General features: G+C 37.3%; 1 protein-coding gene across 1 annotated transcript; it reads right to left on the reverse strand.

The window, feature by feature from the left end:
• Positions 1-5,512: 5,512 nt before the first annotated feature.
• Positions 5,513-9,202, reverse strand: LOC149165015 (laccase-3-like). The gene is made up of 6 exons (XM_089431063.1): positions 9,101-9,202; positions 8,849-9,000; positions 7,154-7,398; positions 6,930-7,058; positions 5,854-6,798; positions 5,513-5,643 (listed from the first exon to the last, which is right to left on the reverse strand). The coding sequence occupies exons 1-6, from the start codon at positions 9,200-9,202 to the stop codon at positions 5,513-5,515; spliced, it is 1,704 nt and encodes a 567-aa protein (XP_089287189.1).
• Positions 9,203-21,384: the final 12,182 nt, after the last annotated feature.

The following is a 21,384-nucleotide window of genomic DNA, read 5'->3' on the forward strand; positions in this document are numbered from 1 at the left end:
CTCGACCAGTGCTTTGAATTCACAGAACTTTGAATATGTCTCGCTCTTCTTCTGCATGAAGAAGATCCAACACTTAAGAGAGAAATCATCCACAAAAATCACATAATACCTGTGTTTTGTTGTCGAAGCAACTGAGAAAGGTCCACACACATCTCTGTGAATTCTCTCAAGGATCGTCGTGGCTCGACTATTCTTCTCGTGAAAGGTGGCTTTCACAAACTTCCCCAAAGTACACCCCTTGCACTGATCTGACTGCACAAGAGTGCCTTTAGGAAGCCCTGTAGTGATCTGCTGCAGTATCTTCAAGGCTCCATGGTGAAGGTGACCCAATCTCCTGTGCCACAACTCGCCATCATCCTGGCTCACCAATCCTTCTGCCTTGCGTGCATTGCTGCGCATCCATCTACATGCAACTGATAAAGGTTCCTCACTCGAACCCCTATCTTCCGGGTCTCACCAGTTGTCTTGCTGCACAGGAAAGCTTTTCCCTTGCTGAAAACAATATCATATCCCTTGTCTTCTAACATCGCCACAGAGATAAGATTCTTCTTCAATCCTGGAACATGCATGACTTCCTTCAATACAAAGGGTTTACCAGACTCCCTCTCAAAGGAAATGGTACCGATACCGGTAGCACTATATCTGTCATCATCGCGCATCTCAATGTGCACTCCAAGATCTTTGTCCTCCAGATCAGAAAACAAATCTCTATCTCCCGTCATGTGAAAAGACGCACCATTGTCCAAGAACCACACCGATCCCATCACACTTGAAACCAAGCATGCGATCAATGAAAAATCAAGCTCAAATTGCGAGGCTAGAGCCTCTCCCGCTACAGATCCAACAACCTGCTTGTTCTTCTTCTTCTGCGGACAATTAGTGGCATAGTGCCCATGCTGGTGACAGTGCAAACACTTCACCTTGGACATATCCTGCTTCTTGCCTTTTGCACCAGACTGAGAAGCTTTCTTGTTCTTCCCTTTCTTTGCTTTGGCAGGCAAAGCGCAATTTTCTTCATCAGCTCCCTTTGACAAAGATCCGTCCCTGGTACTCCGCCTGATCTCCTCCTGCACAAGACCTGACCATAGTCTTTCCCATCCTGGCAATTTCTCCCGACCATTGATAGAGTCCTGATAGGAATGCCAACTCTTTGGAAGACCAAGGATAGCCAAGCTCACCAAGTCCTCATCATCGATAGTAACCCCCACACTTCCCAGCTCATCTCGACACTGAGTGAACTTCGTGAGATACTTGGGCATACTGTCACCCTTCTCGCATTTGATGTTTCTGAGTTTATCTTTGAGTACCAGCTTCCTCTGATCGCTCTTGCTTTGGAATAGATCTGTTAAAGCCTTCCACATCAGGTATGGAGAATTCTTTCCATGCAGGCTGGACACAATGTGATCCTTCACGCCTTCCAACAGAATCCTTCGACATTTTGCAATCTTCTTTTGCCAAACATCCACTTCAGCAGCATCAATGGGCTTTGGAACATCCATCTCTATGAACTCCTTCAGCCCGTTATCATCCAATACTACCTCCATCCTGTCCTTCCATGCAATATAGTTTGAGCTGCCCTCAAGAGCATACTCCAATTGCAATCTGTTGAAAGACATTGCCTCGTTGACACCAAGAAAACACTGCTGCAAATTCGAATTCCACTAGCTCCAACTCAACTGCCTCGGATCTAAGATTTGTGAGAACACAATATTTCTCGTACGGAGATTGACTATATGAGCATTCACCGGATATCTCACCTTCCAAAGGAAGGATGAATCCAGAGGCTACCTGGCTCGATTACAGACTCTGCTCGAAGAAATAGAATGTAAACACTTCCTAAATAGTAGATCTGATGATCAACAGCTCCGATACCATGTAGAAATTTTGAATAATTTAACACATATTCAATGGAGATTATCCTAATCGGTACTATTGCGGAATACATACACAATACATAAGCTCCTCTATGTTGATCATCAATATAGCAGCATCAATAACAATTAAACATCAAGAGCATGCACACATTAACACAGTATGTAACTCGGGGAAAGCTTACAGCTGAAAGCCCCACACTATCTGTATATTAATGATTGAGAACATGTAACATTACAAAGTACAATGCTTATCACAAGCAATCCAGTACCAGCTCCACCTGTTACACACAATACAGCTTAGATTTGATCTCCAAATCTATTCCACTACTTGCCTGCCTCCACAGCTCAATACCTACTCAAGAATGAATGAGAATGGATTAACCAAACTCGTATTTACCTCCAAAGAATCACTCACACTGGGAAAGACGTGAGCAGAGGCTATAATACTGGGCATATACTTGGGCAAACTCATTGGCATACTCAATCCCTTGATTGTGCAAATCCTCATGCACAACTATAGTCACAACTGATAGCAATCTGATCCTCTAACACCTGTCCCTGCTGAACTGAACATGCACTGACATGCAACTGAGTTAACTGATGTATTCTATAGTTGCATTATGAGTTAATAATTAGTTTAACAACTCATCATTAGTTTATTTGTAGTTAGACTAATTACAACTAGTTTAACCAAGTCAAACTGAACACAACTCCATCAACTCCACAATCAACTCCACCAAACTCAACTGATTGAGTTCTAACTAAAGTCATGCATGCAACAACTCAACTGACCCACAAAGAAAGCGTACTTCCTTCTGACAGCTGCATGTGCCACATCTGTAGCTCAAACTTAAGTGCTCCAAGAGAATAAGATCAAGTTTATAGTCCAAATATTATTATGAGACAATAATATTTGACTTTTCTATTTTTGACATCCAATCTAAAAATAGACTTTGATCACTCCTGCTATGATCACTTCTGCTGTAATCACTCCTACTGTGATCATCCCTGCTGTGGTCACTCCTGCTGTGATCCAAAAATAGAACTTGCGCCATAATTTTCCTGTGGGCCCACTTAGTGAAGGCGACTCTTTTCACTAAGCTCCATCATCTTGTTGCAATCTCAACAGAAAACGCTATTTCAATTGAATTCTTCCAAGTACTATCCCTCCTATAACCCTAAGACCTTAGGGAAGGTCTCATTAAACTAGAGCTAAAAATTAACAGCCATGGTAAGGTGAGAGAAAAAAATTATAGGTAAGATTGGTTAATCATCCACATCACTTGGTTCTCCATACTAAATGCCAAAACATTAAGTAAATTCACTCGTTTTCAAAATGATCAAAGTACCTATTGAATAGTAGAAAAACTCGAATTTTCTCATCTAACTAGGAGACAAGACCATGTCACTCTAGCTAACTGAAATCGAAGTCATCCTGCTAATGTGGAAAATTGAATTACTCAATTTGACTAAGGTACAAGTCAAAATTGAGTCTTTTCTTGCTACATTTCTAATAGTTAGCACATCATATATGAGAGTTACTTTTTTTAATATAAAAAGAGGTAAAAGACAGTAAAAGCATGAAATTTACATAACATTAAAAATAAAACAAATATATATTACATAGACTTACAATAGTAAAAGATGAAATTAACACATTTGTATAGAGAAACATAAAAGTAAAATCCAAGAAATAAAAGTAAATTTTATGTATTATTTGAAAACAAAAACCCAAATGCTAGAAACTATTAAAGGGGAATTTGACCAACAAGGAAATTCATTTTTCTATTTCAAGGTACATTTCTGCAAGGTCAGATATGTACAAAAAATGGGAAGGTGATGCACAGTCATTTTAAACTCGAAAGTAGTGAACATGAAGCTTGAAGACTGTATCGTGCACAACAACCACTAGGTCAATACCAACTTTAATGGTAAAATAGTGAAAGAAATGCAATGAAATATCTTAAGATTTGCTTGACTATAAACCAATGGAGCTCTATGATCACATTCTAGGAGACACTTCAAAGAGAAAACCTGCAAATAGGAAATGACATCAAACAAGTAGAGCTCAGTGGAATGAACAAGAAATTGGGAATAAAATAAAGAAACCTTACTACTCGTCATGCCCTCACTCACAAATCATAAAATGGGAAGCACATGGATTTTCAAGAAAGGGAGTCGTTTTCTTCAAATTAAGTTCTCACTTTTATAAATCTCTTGAGATTAATGAACGGCTTGAATTCCCTTTGAGAAATTTTATCAACGAATGGATGGCCTCAAGAAGTTAAACCGATTTAACTTCTTGTAAAATTGTCTCACTATGGGTTATAGATAAAACAAGCCCTTCACACATTTTAATTTCATTACTTTTAAATCTACATGTGCTTATTGCAAAATAAAATACATATTTAAAGTAATTAAATATGTTTTCTAGATATGGATTTATCCATTTTTAGCCTTATGCATGAACTTGATAGTGTCGGTAGCCCGAAGTGCTCCTCTTTTAACATACTTGGATTCCTTCATAGCCACATATTTAATATGAGATATGATATTCTTTTCTGATTTTTTGGTCCACTTAATGGTTCAAATTAGAATGGTTGAGTTGCTTTGTTCCATTGTGCAATAATAATGGAATCACTTTTATATTTTTCTTGGTACTAAGATGGTGTGAGTGATACTTTAATATAAATGCAATCATTAAAGTTAATTAATAATTCATTTCATAGAAATATATATTTTGTATGTATGATGTAGTATTTTTTATATCCACAACTCATTTAACCTTTATCATGCCAAGGAGTTTTGGCATTTCCTCCAAAATGAATGATAGTAAAGAGGAGTTAGTTATTGTGAAGAGTGGATTAGGATCCTTCTTCATCTGAAAAGAAAGTACCATTTTCAAGTACAACAACATTCTCTTTTCTTGGTGGTAATCTTTCAAATGTCATGCAATCAAGCTCTTTGTTGATCATATATCTACCGAGTCTTCATCCATATGTGTTTTATATGTGATATCAAACATTTTGATTTTTGTAAAAATAAACATACATATCCCACATGCACCGCAGGTGATTGTTATACACCATACATATATCATTACTGACACCAAATTTCCTTTAAGATGGTAATGTTTTTTGGAAGGAGCTTCACTTGTATGGTTGTATATGAAGTGGCTTTGCTTATTCTCTAAATAGAAAAACTGTGTGAAAATGGCTCAATATACATGTTATGTAATCTCAATATCATTCAAAAATACAATTTAAACAATAAAAAATTACATATCTTATTTATCCTTCTAAACTCATATCAGATACATGCTTAAGATCTATGCTTAAAATAAATCTTTGTTAATACTACTTCACTATATTATTAAAAAAACAAAAAATAATATATAAAATCCTAAATATTTATAAACTTTTCGAATTTCATGACAACTTATTTATACAAATATATGCAACAAAATGCATATTTTAATGTTGCTTTCATACCACGGATTGAAATCCTTAAGCTTATTATAATCAAATCACACCAACTCACTCTTTACAATGAAGTGTACTTGATTCCTACGGGTCAACATCTTTTTGAGAAACCGTGGGCCTGACCAAACATGATCCAGTTGATGTCATTTTAGTTCTCTAACACTTGGGAAGGTCTGGAGGAGGAGCCTCCAGTGTTGCCAAGTGACCACGACCGTTCTTAACTAGAAACGCTGTACTCAATCCCCATGTCATATGATCATCAAAGTGACAATGCATAAACCACACTCCTGTACAAAACACAACAATTGGTAACTTAAAGTTGTGAATAGCCCAGTGATATGTCAAAACTGAGTTGCGCCTGTAAATTGCAGATTTGAAAAATATTCTGAAATGTAAAGATTTAGAGAGGTATAACAATTGACCTAATTAATAAAATCTGCAATCTACCTAAAGATACCAGGGGCATTACCAAATGCCCTGTGAAAGTATGTATATACCTGGATTATCAGCTCTAAATCGAATGGCAGTCCATCCATTTACTGGAACACCTATCGTGTTGAACTGGGGTGGATCGACGAGATTGAATTTAAGGGGATCGGTTAGTGGGTTATAGTTCCCGAAACCTTGACCTACCACGTAAAAGCTGTAACCATGAAGATGCATTGGATGGTTATCAGCCACGAAGATGTTCGTTGCCTGGAAAACCATTTGCACTGTAGAACCATATTCAAGCACTTTCAGTTTTGTGCCGGATGTAGGAGCCCAAAGACTTTGGGGTATGTTCTGCCCCGTGAAATTGAATACGATGGGGGGATTTTGAGGAAAATCTGTTGTAAAGACACCATTGATGCCGAAATAAGCTGCTTGAAGCAAGGCTATGGTGGGCAACACAAAAGAAACGTTGTTCATACTTGCTCTAATCCTTGTTCCGTTGGGGCCTCCACAGATCTGCCCCGGCCGGCATGGAAGCAACCCAAGTCCAACTGTGGAGATGATACCTTCATCTATCTTAAGCGGAACTTTGACTGGGTGCTCTGGGGAAGCTAGGCTTCGGAGCCCTCTGGTAAACCTAGTGACAGTTGCAGTGTCATTGTAGAATGGGAGCATAGGAAGAAGAGGAGGCGTAGAAGATAGATGTCCAAGATACTCTACAATGGCAGTTGTTGTGGTGTTATCGAAAAAGCCGGGTTGCTGATTGCTGTATGCTCGGGCTGCCATGTAGTATTTGCCCACAGGCTGGTTGGCTGTGACAAGAACATCGGCAGTCTGTCCTGGAGTGATAAAGAGTACATCGGTTTTATATGGTTTAGTATAACTAGCATCCATCGCTACGACTGTAAGTTCGTGGTCTGCTATCTTGAAAAAGTGCTCGTCATTGAGTGCAGCATTGATGATTCGCAGAAGGTAGGTTTCTCCACGTTGTACAGAAACGCGAAATGTTTCTGCATCCATGCAACAAATCTTTTAGTTTACATGTTAATTTTCAACTGAACAAAACTATAAGTTTTATGGTGAAGATTAGGGTTAAATATTCCTGAAATCTACCATATAGAGAAAAATTAATAGCTATTACCTTGTGGGGAGCAAGGATACAGATCCCCTGGCTGTCCATTAATGGTGAAGGCGTCGGATATATTGGGTGCAGCACCTGTTAGAAGCGCTTGATTTATAACCGAGATGGGATCTCTGTTCCACCATTCCCCTGTTCAAAAACAATATTATCCCTAATTTGAATCAATATTAACCATTAGACTTGCAAACATTTGTGTATTGAATCTCATTAATACAACTTATCACCTATGATAATAGGAATTTCGGTTCGGGGTTTTGGAAAGGGATATAGTCTTCCTCTCTTAGGATAGATTACTATAGCTCCATGAACAGTAGCTCTGAGCCATGAGACATGAGCATGCCAAAACAAGGTTCCTTCCTGTCCAATAATGGTGAATCTGTGTGTAAAACTCCCACCCGGTAGAATTGGGCATTGTGTGACATACCCTGTCCCGTCTGCCCACCCTGTGCGCAACTGCCTCACGCCATGCCTGACATATTCAACAAGTCTTGTTTTGTAATGTATGACATATTCAACATAGGGCTTGTTTTATAATTTTTATCTATCTATGAAATAAAACTCATTTATCGGATTTTAAAAAGGAAAATACAATTTAAAAAAAAATGTCTTAGATAAATTAAAAACTCTAAAAACATAAAATAGTTAGAGAATGCCCTACAAAGAAGTTTGTTTTCTAATTTTTACCAATAAATAATAATAATACAATTTATTTATTCAATTAAAAAGACTAATATTTGTTTTGTATAAATAAAAAATTTTAAAAATATAGAATAGTGAGAAAATATTTATAATTTTTAAAAAGACTAATATTTGTTTTGTATAAATAAAAAATTTTAAAAATATAGAATAGTGAGAAAATATTTATAATTTTCAATGAATTTACAGAACTCACGTCATGTTTAACATATTCAATACAAGTCTTGTATTTAATCTGTATCTATATATAATAATAACAAAATCCATTTATGAGATGAAAACAAAAAACACAATCTAACTAAAATTTGTTTCACATAAATTAAAAACTCTTAAAACATAAAATAGTTAGATAAGGCAGATAATCTTCATTAAATCTACAAAAGAGAAGCAGGTCATGCTTAACATATTCAATGACAATAACAAGTCTGGTTTTATAATTTTAATCTATTTATAACCATAATAAAATTCATTTATTGGATTAAGAAAAAAACCACAATGTCTTGTTCGATCATCCCAGATTTGCTTCTTTCTAAACCATGGAACAATTATAAAGCTCCACACAATTACAATATGAGAAAAAAAATATTTTATGTAAATAAAAAAATTTCAAAAATATAAAATAGTTAGACAATCTTTATAATTTTTATTGAATTTACAAAAACTGCCATCATGCTTTACATATTCAACTAATCTATTTATTTGATTTAGGAAAAAACTAAAATCAAAAAGAAATCTAACCAAAAATTGTTTAACATAAATAAAAAAATTAAAAAACATAAAATAGTTGAACAACCTCTCTATTTTTTTTTTATTTACCAAAATTCACATCATACTTTACATATTCAACCAATCTATTTATTAAATTAAAAAAAAAAACCCATAAATTGTTTACCATAAATAAAATAACTAAAAAAACATAAAATAATTAGACAACTCTTATAATTATAATTGAATTTACAAAAACTCAAACGATGCCTGACATATTTAACTACAAATCTTGTTTTATAATTTTTATTTATCTATAATAATAAAATCTATTTATTAAATAAATAAATAAAAAAGCTATCCCACAAAAAAATTTGTCTCATAAAACATGAACTCCAAGAACATAAAATAGTTAGAAAAACGACTATAATTTTCATTGAATCTACAGAAACGTTGTCATACAAACATAGAATAGTTAGTAAAACGACTGTAAGTTTCAATGAATCGCGTGGTCATACCAGTGAATAGTGGCATTGTACTGGGCTCTGTTTATAACTGTGACAATGACAGTGTCTCCATCGTGGACATACAGAGTTGGACCTGGTAGCTGTCCGTTGACAGTAACTATTGTATGTTGCTGGCATAGCCTGCTAATTGTTTTCGGTTCGATCTGTGCCATTGAAAACCTCAAATATTACATATATTTCATATCTCAACATATAAATATGCAACAACTAATCTTGAAAATAGTAGTGAGAAATCAAACTTACAACGAAGGTACGATGGCATATTTCTGCATTTGTTAAGGCAGCCAAATAGGCAACTAACGAGAGTAGAAAAACAAGCCTGCCTGAAGATGATGGCAAACCCATCGCTGCAACTGAAACGAGATATGTTCTAAACTTTAGTAAGTTTGCAAAGAAAAAACCCTTTGAGAAGCTCTCCAATCCAAAAGCAATACTGATGTGTTTCTGCTAACGAGATTGAAATATATAAAGCTGAAAAGTGTGAGGGGAAGTCGTTATCAGTAATTGGGTCTGTGAAAATATGAAACAAAGCCGCCATTGTTGTGGGAACAGTGGGCTTTGCGACAATTTGAATGTTCATTATAGCCATGGTAAGTTAGCTCGAGGATGAAATGTTACTAGCTTGGCATCTCAACTGCCCTGATTATATTTAATGATTAGGAGAATCTTCCGGTAAATCAATGGTCCGAATATATTTAGTGGTTAGAGGATTCTAAAGGGATGTTCGTTACGTAGACAGGCACCAGCATCTAAGGTTCAATCAGTCTCACCTAATATGTTCTTGTTGGTCGGTCAGTTTCATATAAAGTCAAAAGTTTGCTTCAAAGTAATCATAATATACAAATTGTTCGACCTAATCAATTGAAAATTCTTTTGCATGGCAAGTCACATGCACCCATCTGCCCCTGCAACCTAGTATTCAGAATCGTACAATTTGGTGTAAATCAAAGGTTTAATATATCTCAATATGCTCCCATGAAAGAGACAATGTTAAGTACTAGAAGCTTATAGGTTCCCTTAAACTAGTAGTATTACTCAACTTTGTGCATGGAATGAAGTGATATCCCTTAGTGGTTCTCTTGTCATGCAAGATACTAGAGAACTAAGTCTTAGCGTTCAGATTGGCTCGTAGTTTTAATATCCTATTGAAAATATTAACATTGTATTTTTAAATAGGATTGGTATATTTTTAAACTATCACACATGATTCCAAATGGGTTTTGGTAGGGGTTAAGTATTATTTAAATAATTGGTTGAGTTTAATATATAAAAGTCATCACTTTTATAGGGTTAATAGCTTAAAAGTTATTAGTGAAACCTTAGTTGAAGTTGTTACTGAAACACACTTTAGGTTCTTTGTATTGTCCTCGAAAATGTCAAATAGGTAAATGTAAAAAGTCATAATTTGACACATAAAATGAAGGTTTCAAAAAAGGTGTTAACGTATTGCACATGGTGTAGAGCATCGTCATGGATAATGGTAGTTGGAGTTGCAAACCATGCCATGCTTGTAAAAACAAGGGCATGTAATATTCATGATTATGTAAAAACAAGGAGATGTGATGCTTGGTAAGACATAAGACAAAGTATTACCTCCACTTTTTCCATGTTGCACATTAAGCACGAGATAGATTGTTACCTTCACTCTTTCCATGTTGTATGTTACTTGTGACACCTAAAAATTATAGTATGTTGTAACACCTAAAAATTATAATAGGAAATAATTATGTTGAGGGGTCTTCGTTAATAATAAAATTCAAGGCATCTACATGATAATATGGACTTGTAATGGTAACAATTTCTAGGGTTTTTTAGAAATTAATAAATATGCCAATTTCTAAGAGGAGGGGTCTTTGTTAATCAAATTCAAGGCATTTACATGATAATATCGACATGTAATGGTAAGAATTTTTAGGGGTTTCTTGGAAACTAATAAATGTGCCAATTTCTAAGAGGTGATTGGAGATTTAATATTGGAGTTTCGATAAGGGGAGAAAGAGAACCACATACAACACATATTTTGGCATTCATAACAAAGAGTGATAAAGAAAGTAAATTCTAAGGATTTCATAGCTAAATGCACCGATCTCTATGAAAAAATCATAGTTTTGAAGATAGTGAGGAGAAGACTTAAATGTTGAGTCCATCCACATTTAGAGAAAAAATGTCCAAGAGTTTTAAATGGGCATGCAATAATCTAATTAAGAGCACGACCTATAACACAAAGAATAAGTTATCAATTTAGAGTGGAGATGTTGAGCACACACTTATACTTGTCAGGGGGGAGGGTGGGTGTGAATTAATATAAGACAATTTTTACGTAGTTAAACATTCATGAGCTATAAGAAAACAATCACACATGAGATCTATCAGTGGCAAGGCATGGACCACAAGATTTACATGGAAATCGTTTTGGGAGAAAACCACAAAACTTCTTTCTATAATTCTTTGTAGGAACCAACTTATTATTACAAATGTTTGTAAGCGCCAACCTAGTGGAGACACCAATACCCACTATTGTAAATATTTGTAGGCACCATCCTACTAGTGATGTCAATCCCCACTGCTGCAAACATTTATAGGCACCAACCTACTAGAGACACTAATCCCCAATGTTGCAAATATTCGTAGGATGCAACCTAATTTACTGAGTATACTTGCTAATTCTTCCTTTAGCAGTCTTGCTAGTTTCTCCTGCCTTCACTAGCTTTGCTTGTTTCTTTGCCTTCAACAACTCTACTTCTCCCAGAACTTATTATTTTTGGCCTTTTCCCAAGAAAAAACTTGTACAACATGTTATCCAGTTTTGAAAATACGATATTACATGAGGAACTTCTATATGTCTCCTTGGATCTCTGAAAATTTCATAAGTTGAAAAGTCCCAGAAAATAAGTTAAAAATAAAATTCCATGTTGACCCATTTGAAATTGACTTCATGATTATTCAGAAACCCTGAATTCCACAAGGAATATCTACAAAAGTATAATGAACAAAACTCTAGAAATTTTATCTAAGGTACTACTATATGTCTCCCAAGGGTCTCCAAAATTTTCATAGTCTAAAACATCTCATCAAAGAAACTATAATGAAAATGCCAAACTAATCTATTTGAAATAAATTTCAAGACTATTCAATAACCCTAAAATCCATAGTGCATATCTCCAAAATTATAGTAAACTAAAATATGAAATTTTGATCACATGTACCAAGAGAGCTCACATTTGTTTCCTCAAAATTTCATGGTCACATGTACATTGTTGGTGTCCCAAATTGCTCTATTTTTACCCTATTCCCATAAACCTTAACCTCTTTTTTTTTCTCTATTTAACCCTCTCATTCCTGCGCTAGTCCAAGAAAATCATCTATTCCTACATATACTTCATATTTCATAATTAAGATGTATTAAGTGCTTTATTAATTACTTTACATAGATTTCATGCCTTTTAGTATCTCTTGTAACTTATGTTTAACCTTCCTAAAAAGTAATTGAAGAACTAAGTGTTAATCATCATTTAGCATGATCATTGCAGGCAGATTCCCGCATTGCCAACAATGTTGCTCCGTGATATTCGACGCGGATGTTTTGATCCACAACTCCTAGTTCGGTGTAAGAAAGTCCAAACAAACTCAGACTCATCACGCAGGAACAATCCACTTGGGCTCTGGAAACAGTGGTCCAGGTGTGACACAACCCACAAAGGGGAAGAAGGGGACTATTAGAACCCATAGTCAGCCTTCTCAGCCTGTTGAGAGCAGTTCGTGTGGAAGAACAATAATGGTAGATCAGGAAGACCATGCAGAAGGAACTGGTGAAAATTAGGTAAATGAGGAACAATCCACTTTTGGATTCCCAATTGTGGATCTTGATACACAAGTACAAATGAAAAATATTTCACCATCAGCTCTTCCTCATTTCTACGGTAAGGTACATGAAGATCCAGACTCTTTCCTATTTGAGTTTGATATTTTTTGTAAAATTTATGATTATTCATCTGATGCCTAGAAGTTAAAGCTGTTTCCTGCAACTCTCAAGGACGCAACACTCCGCTGGTTCATGGGACTAGGAGGAAACACTATATCTTCTTGGGAACAAATGAAGAGAGTGTTCTTGTCAAAATATCAGGAATATTGTAAGACTAGAGATATTCAAGATGAAATCTTTACTATTGTGCAAAATGATGATGAGACTCTAGAGGACTACTTGGAGAGATTCCTGTACATCCTCAAAAAGTCAAAACACAAATTTGATCTAAGTACCACTAGAAACTTGTTCTTACGGGGGCTTACTGATGGTGCTAGGTGTTGGGTTGTTTTATATTCTTTCCACAACTAGCCCACGTAGTTAATTGGGGGGTTAGAAGGGGGCTGGAGCCCCCCCTTCATTGTACTGATTGCGTAGCGGGGGGAGTCACAGGGGGTTTGAGGGGTGCAGGTAACCCCATTCTATGGGGTCTCGGGCAGCACCCCAGAAAATTTTGGTTTTGGACCCTATATTAGGTTGGGCGGACCTACCTATGGTTTTGTGCATGTTTTTTGCACATGGTTTTTGACGCGATGGTTTTCGGTCCATGGTATTGGATGCTTTGGCATGTATAAATATGTATTGTAACATTGAAAGGAATAATGAAAAATAAGGCTGGTAGTCACGGTTTTGGGATCCAGGGGAAAATCTCTGTGTATATGTGTTTTATGTGTTATGCTCTCGCATTGTTTATTTTTTGCGTTCTAGAATTTGTATGCAGGTAATTTCTGTACAGGATTAAAACCTACATTTGGTATCAGAGTTGTTTTGGTTGCAAGGGGATGCCTTTCCTGCTGAGGGGTTTCGCTCAGGCCTGTGGTAGACCCTGTTCAGTGGGAGATCTGCGGGATCGATTCTGGTGGTGAAAGAATACGGGGAGCAGTGGAAAGATAGAGATCGAGAAATTTAATGGTCAGAGTTTTGAGTTATGGAAACTCAAGATGGAGGATTTGTTGGTGGATAAAGATCAATGGATCACTGTAGATCCAGGTACTAAACCAACGGTAGTGTTTGATGAGAATGGAAGAAGTTGGATCGAAAGGCAAAGAGCACAATAAGATTGTGTGTCTTAGATTTAGTATTGTTGAATGTATCAGGGGAAGTTATGGTGAAGGCTTTGTGGTACAAGTTAGGGACTTTATGCCAATCTAAGTCCCTGGTGAATAAATTGTTCCTACGAAAAAAGCTATATAACCTGAGGATGAAAGATGGAGACTCGGTGACAGAGCATCTAAACACATTTAATACTCTGGTAAGTTAGTTATCATCTGTTGATATTAAAATTTCAGATGAAGATAAGTGCATCAGTTTGTTGTGTTCTCTACCAGATTCGTGGCATAGTCTAGTTATTGCAATAGGTAGCAATGCAACTGCCTTGCAGTTGATGAAATAGTCTCATCCTTGTTGACAGAGGAAATGAGACGGAAAAATATGGAGAGCCAGAATGGTGATTCCTTGTTTGTACAAGGACAGTTTGAGAACAGAAATAAAAATAAGTCATTGAGTGGGAGGTCTAAATCTAGAGGGAGATCTAAATCTCCAAGAAAACCTGTAAAGGTGATGTGTTGAAAATGTGGAAAGGAAGGGCACTACAAAAGGGACTGTAAATATAAAGCTCCTGATAAAGGAAAGGGATCTAATGATGCTCCTTCTGCAGAGGCGAAAACCACCTCAGATGAAGGTGGGGATGTGTACTTGTCTTCTTCAAGTACACATGTAGATCACGAGCCATGGTTGATTGATTTAGGTGCATCCTCTCACTTCACTCCCCGTAGAGAGTGGTTTTGTTAGTATGAGAAATATGATGGTGGTGATGTCTTCTTGGGGGATGACAGGAAGGCTATAATTGTTGGTTGTGGGAAAGTAAAGTTGAAGTTGTAAGGCGGAAGGGTTAGAATACTTCCGGGTGTTTTGTATATTCCTACATTAGCTAGAAATCTGATTTCTGTAACCAAGCTAGATGATGCTGGTGTAAAAGTAGTGTTTGAGAAGGATACCTGAAAGATGGTTCAAGGAGCACTAGTATTGATGCGGGGAGTTCATATTGGAACTTTGTACAAGCTACAAGGTAGCATTGTTGTTGATGGGTGCAAAATCTTTGTGGTTCTTGAAAGTGGAGCAGAAAATCTAGTGGTCTCTAGAGAGAAGACCATGTTGTGGCATCAAAGGCTTGGACATATTGGAGAGAAGGGCCTTCAAATACTTCATGGTAAAGGTATGGTAGAAGGTATGCGTAATAACTCTGTGGATTTTGATTTCTATGAAAATTGTATATATGGGAAGAAGAATTGGGTGAGTTTTCACTCTGGTGGTAAGAGGGCGAAACAAATATTAGAGCTTGTGCACAGTGATGTGTTTGGACCTATGAAGGTTCCATCACTGGGTAAGTCTGTGTACTATGTATCCTTTATAGATGACTTCTCAAGGAATACATGGATATATTTCCTCGAGAAGAAATATGAAGTCTTTGATAGGTTTAAAGAATTTAAGGCTCTGGTAGAAAACCAGACAAAGAAGAAGATAAAGGTGCTGAGGACAGATAATGGTGGAGAGTTTTGCAGTAAGGAATTTGAAGAATTTTGTAAGAAGTGTGGTATAGCACGACAGAAGAATACTCCATTAAAACCTGAGCAAAATGGAGTTGCAAAAGGAATGAACAAGACGTTGATGGAAAGGGAAAGAAGCATGCTCAGTGGTGATGGGTTAGGACAAGAATTCTAGGTAGAGGCGGTGGAGACAGCATGTTACCTGGTCAACAGATCACCTTCATTAGCATTAGAGGATAAGACTCTGCAAGGGGTATGGACTCATAAGAAACCCTCTCTTTCACATCTTAGGGTATTTGGATGTGATGCATATGTACATGTTCCAAAGGAGAAACGAACCGAGTTGGAGAGTAAATCTGAAAAGTGCATCTTTATTGGGTATAAGGATGGTTTAAAGGGTTATAAGATTTGGAACCCAGTAACAAGGAAGGTTGTGTACAGCCAAGATGTGGTGTTTAGAGAGGTAAAAGATGTTATTAAACACGAATTCCAACCAAAGGAACCTGAGAAGATAGAGTTTGTGCTAAAGGAGGAAGAATCAGACTCTAGAGCAGAGGAGGAATTAGAAGATGAAGATCCCCAAACTCCGGGTGTGAGAAGATCAGTTCGAGAAAGAAGGCAACCAGAAAGGTATAGTCCATTTGCTTTATGTTCAAATTTTTCTTTATCTATTACTGATGATGATCCCAGAACTGTGAAGGAAGTAGTAGATTCAGAGGATGGAAAACTCTGGAAAGAGGTCATGGTTGATGAAATGACATCTTTGCATAGAAATGAGGCTTGGGATCTGGTGGAGTTGTCGGCTGGAAGGAAACCCATTAGCAACAAATGGGTGTTCAAGAAGAAGACAAATGCAGAAGGAAAGGCGGAGAAATACGAATCTCGGTTGGTAGCAAAAGGATATTTCTAGGTGCTGGGAAATGATTTTGGTGATATTTTTTCTCCTTTTGTGAAGGTAACTTCTATTAGATTACTTTTATCTGTTGCTGCTGCTTTTGATTTTGAGGTAGAACAGATGGATGTGAAGACAACATTTCTTCACAAGGGTCTGGAAGAGGAGATCTACATGAAGCAACCTGAAGGCTTTGTGGTGAAGGGTAAGAAAGAACTGGTATGCAAGTTAAAGAAGTCTTTGTATGGGTTAAAACAGTCACCAAGGATGTGGTATCAGAAATTTGATACATTTATATGGGGACTTGGCTTCACCAGAAGCAAAGCAGATCATTGTGTGTATTTTAAATTAATTTGTGACCGTGTTATTTATCTGGTCCTATATGTGGATGATATGTTGCTGGTTGGAAATGACAAAGAAATTATCCAGGATTTGAAGACCCATTTTTCCTCCAAATTCGACATGAAAGATCTTGGTGCTGCAAACTATATTTTGAGCACGGAAATTAAAAGAGATTGGACAAAGAGGAAGCTCTAGTTAAACCATAGGAAGCATTTCGAGACAATATTGTAGAGGTTTAATATGCAGGATAGTAATTCAGTGAAGGTTCCTATTCCTATAGGTGTAAATTTATTTGTTGAACAATGTCCCAAGACACAAGAAGAGGAAGAGGACATGTCCCATGTTCCATATGCAAGTGTAGTCGGTAGCCTGATGTATGCGATGGTCTGTACTAGACCATACATTGCACATGCAATGGGAGTATTCAGCAAGTTTATGTCAAAACCAGGGAAGGAGCACTAGACAATAGTGAAGCAAGTTTTCAGGTATTTGCGTGGCACTAGTGATTATGGTTTGTGCTACAAAGGAAGATCAAGATTGGATAGAGTGTTGGATATTCGTGGCTTTGTTGATGCAGACTGGGCTGGAGATCTGGATCAAAGAAGATCTAGAAGTGGCATGTGTTTAACCTATTTGGAGGTGCAGTCAGTTGGATGAGTAAGAAACAATCTATAGTGTCACTATCAACTATAGAGGCAGAATACATGGTGGCCACTCATGCAAGCAAGGAAGCAGTTTCGTTGCAGAGATTGTGTTCAAGTATGGGGTTAGTACAAGGAGCTATAAGGATAGACTGTGACAGCCAAAGTACAATTTTCTTGGCAAAGAACCCTGCATATCATTCAAAGACAAAGCACATTGATTTTAGTATCACTTTGTGAGGGATAAGATAGAAGGCAAAAACGTGTTTCTAGTAAAGGTGGACACTTTGAAGAATATTGTAGATGCATTGACAAAATCTGTGAGCTCTAAGAATTTCTCTTGGTGTAGAGAAACAATGGGAGTTGTAGGGCTGGAAAAATGACCAAGCTCTCTTGTGGTCCCCTGTGGATAGAAAACAACAAGTGGGAGAATGTTGGGTTGTGTTATATTCTTTCCATGACTAGCCCACGTAGTTAACTAGGGGGTTAGAAGGGGGGTGGAGCCCCCCTTGGTTGCACCGATTATGTAGCGGGGGGAGTCACAAGGGGTTTGAGGGGTGCAAGTAACACCACTCTATGGGGTTCGTAGAAGCACCCCAGAAAATTTTGGTTTTGGACCCTATATTAGGTTGGGTGGACCTACCTATGGTTTTGTGCATGTTTTTCGCACATGGTTTTGGATGCGATGGTTTTCAATCCATGGTTTTGGACGCGATGGTTTTCGGTCCATAGTATTGGATGCTTCAACATGTATAAATATATATTGTAACATTGAAAGGAATAATGAAAAATCAAGCTAGTAGTCTTGGTTTTGGGATCCAGGGGAAAATATTTGTGTATATGTGTTTTATGTGTTATGCTCTCGCATTGTTTATTTTTTGTGTTGATCCGAATGTAAAATGGCATCAACCCATGGTACTCATCCACCCATATTATTCATCGACTCATGGAATTTACCCATGGTATTGTAAATGGCATCCACCCGTGGTATTGTAAAATCCACCCATGGTACTCATCCACCCATATTATTCATCGACCCATGGAATTTACCCATGGTATTATAAATGGCATCCGCCCGTGGTATTGTAAAATCCACCCATGGTATTCATTCACACATGGAATTGACCCATGGTATTGTAACTGGAAAATACTATAAGTAACAAGTCACATTTTGTAAAAGGAGAGATTTTCCGCCACAATGTAGCCTTTACAGTTTAGAGGCATGTAGCGACCACATCTCTTCTCAGAGATAAGCTACCATCACCCTAGCTGGTTTATTTCCATTACTATTTGTAAGCTTTACAGTTATTATCGGTTTTAATAAAAAGTTTATTTGTGGTTTTGTTTATTGGGCATTCTCCTCTTTTTTCTTCTCGCAATTCAAGTTTTCAGATCTTTGGGGTCTCTCGTCCCAAGATCCATTTCAATGTTTTAGATCTTGGGGGCCTCTCCCCAAGATTTGGATCAGTGGTATCAGAGCAGGTTATGATTCCATGGAAACGAGGGTTTGATGCATATTTCAGTTTCAAATTTTGTAGCAATATTCAAAAAACTTGAGGCATGTGCTACAACCTCCACAGAGCACTTTCTTGGGTCAAGCAGGAAGAATTTTTCTTTTCTCATTTTTGCAGGATTTTTTTTTTGGGCCGGCGAATTTGTAGATCAGATCTGAAACCTTTGGGACAAGATTTACAAAAATAAATACCAGATATGGATTCCTCTCGAAAAATCACCTAATTTCAAAAAATAAATGGGTCGAATCGGAGTTCGTATGTGGGAGATATCGCTAATTTAAAATCAACTATTTTATTAGAATTTTTGTGACGGTGGAACTATTGCAGGGCAAATCTGAGATCTCAGAGTGTGCAGAAAAGGATTTCCAACTCATGGGAAGATGCAAAATGATCCTTCTGCTTCCAAAAACAGGTTATAATAAATATTCTGAGTTATATTGGTTGAGTTATGTCCATTTTAATTATGGAGCAGCATTCAAAGTGGGTTCCCATTGGAGACGTGCCCTCCCACCCCACTTTAGTAGGCACCTGCTTCACATCCATCAGTTTCAACATAGCAACATTCGGCTTGGGTTATTTGAAGACGTGCCCTCCCACCCCAGGCTATGTAGGCACCTGCTACTTCATCAGCAACCAACATCATGGTTATGGTCAACCGCATAAAATCCTTGTCATCGAAGTCCATTTGCTAGGCCGCACACTGTCAGAATCACAGTTGGTCACAAGCATTACAGGGTATCTCTATCCTCAGATCTTTGTTTATCGGGGTTTTATGTTAACCACATAAAACTCTTATCTTCAGTGGCTCTTCATATTCCACAAAGGCTTCGCAGGAGGGAACTTTACGCAATGGGGACCATTGCTTCTTAAGGAGGGAGGAATGATCCGAATGGAAAATGGCATCAACCCATGGTACTCATCCACCCATATTATTCATCGACCCATGGAATTTACCCATGGTATTGTAAATGGCATCCGCCCGTGGTATTGTAAAATCCACCCATGGTACTCATCCACCCATATTATTCATCGACCCATGGAATTTACCCATGGTATTGTAAATGGCATCCGCCCGTGGTATTGTAAAATCCACCCATGGTATTCATTCACCCATGGAATTGACCCATGGTACTGTAACTGGAAAATACTATAAGTAACAAGTCACAATTTGTAAAAGGAGAGATTGTCCGCCAAATGTAGCCTTTACAGTTCAGAGGCATGTAGCGACCACATCTCTTCTCAGAGATAAGCTACCATCACCCTAGCTGGTTTATTTCCGTTACTGTTTGTAAGCTTTACAGTTATTATCGGTTTTAATAAGAAGTTTCTTTGTGGTTTTGTTTATTGGGAATTCTCCTCTTTTTTCTTCTGGCAATTCAAGTTTTTAGATCTTGGGGGTCTCTCCTCCCAAGATCCATTTCAATATTTTAGATCTTGGGGGCCTCTCCCCAAGATCCGGATCATGTGTTCTAGAATTTGTATGTAGATAATTTCTATACAGGGTTAAAACCTACACTAGGAATAATTTAAATCTGTTAGGACAAGGGGATATTGCTCAAAAATCTTTTGATCAAATCTGTGACTTGTGCAAGAAATTCTTGAGGAACCAATATAGATCCGGTAAAGGAATGCGAAATAGAAATAAGAAAACCGAATCTACTGATGTTACGATTATTGGATTAGAAAACAAAATGGACAATATGAAAATTGAAATAATGAATGTTGTTAGTAAACAAATAGACTCTTTGAAGTTTCAACAAAAACTTGTAGAGGAGCAAGAGTCATTGTCAATTTTTTTTCCAAAATGTAGAAGAAAGCATATTTTAAGAGAATGTCTTCTCAATATTAAAGAAACTAATAAATGTGCAATATGTATAGAGAACCATGCCACAGAAAAATGTCCCTCCATACCTAGGCTAAAAGCTGTACATGAAGGAGGACAACCTGAAGCCGAATCATTGCATGCTATGGGAGCACTAAGAAACTGGCCTCAGGTAAGTGTAGGTATGGCTCCTGAACCTCCATCGCATTTTTTTGGTTATGATACACATTCATATTCCTATCCTAACAATAGGCACTATCAACATTGGCAGCATGGGAACCAATATCATTATGGACAACCCTCCCAAACTTGGAAACAAGGATGGAGAGCGCAAAAACATTCATATCATTCACACCATTCCTATCCTACACCTATGCAGTCATACCCTCCTACCTATGAACCTTACCCAATGTCACAACCATCATTACCTCAGTTAAGTCAGCCAATGCCATCATTTCCTTTACCTCCACCGTTTTGACCTTCTTAGCTACCTGCCCAACCTTTACCCAACCCCAATAAAAAAGTGGTATAGATGATCCATTCTATGAACCCGCTTTCCTCATCCAAATATCAGTCCATGCCAGTTAGATTCAATGACCTCCAATTGAGATCGGGGAAGATAGTAACCTCAGAAAATCAAAAGCAGCCTATGGTGGTTATCAACGAGAAAGGTGAAGAGGAAAATCCTGACAATGCTAAAAATTATGAAACCATCCAGCCTATCCACGTACCTTCTGAGCCTTTTCCAT

Source organism: Pinus tabuliformis, chromosome 5_1 (assembly GCF_031772625.1).
Source record: "Pinus tabuliformis cultivar Carrire ecotype Pingquan chromosome 5_1, CPIR1, whole genome shotgun sequence".
Lineage (NCBI taxonomy): Eukaryota > Viridiplantae > Streptophyta > Pinopsida > Pinales > Pinaceae > Pinus > Pinus tabuliformis.

What these genes read in the sequence shown, in the direction of transcription:
- LOC149165015 (XM_089431063.1), bottom strand. Translation starts at nt 9,202, where the DNA reads ATGGGTTTGCCATCATCTTCAGGCAGGCTTGTTTTTCTACTCTCGTTA. An exon ending in TATGCCATCGTACCTTCGTT is followed by an intron (nt 9,001 to 9,100) that starts GTAAGTTTGATT and finishes TCAATGGCACAG; the next exon opens with ATCGAACCGAAAACAATTAG. An exon ending in CGAAATTCCTATTATCATAG is followed by an intron (nt 7,059 to 7,153) that starts GTGATAAGTTGT and finishes GTTTTTGAACAG; the next exon opens with GGGAATGGTGGAACAGAGAT.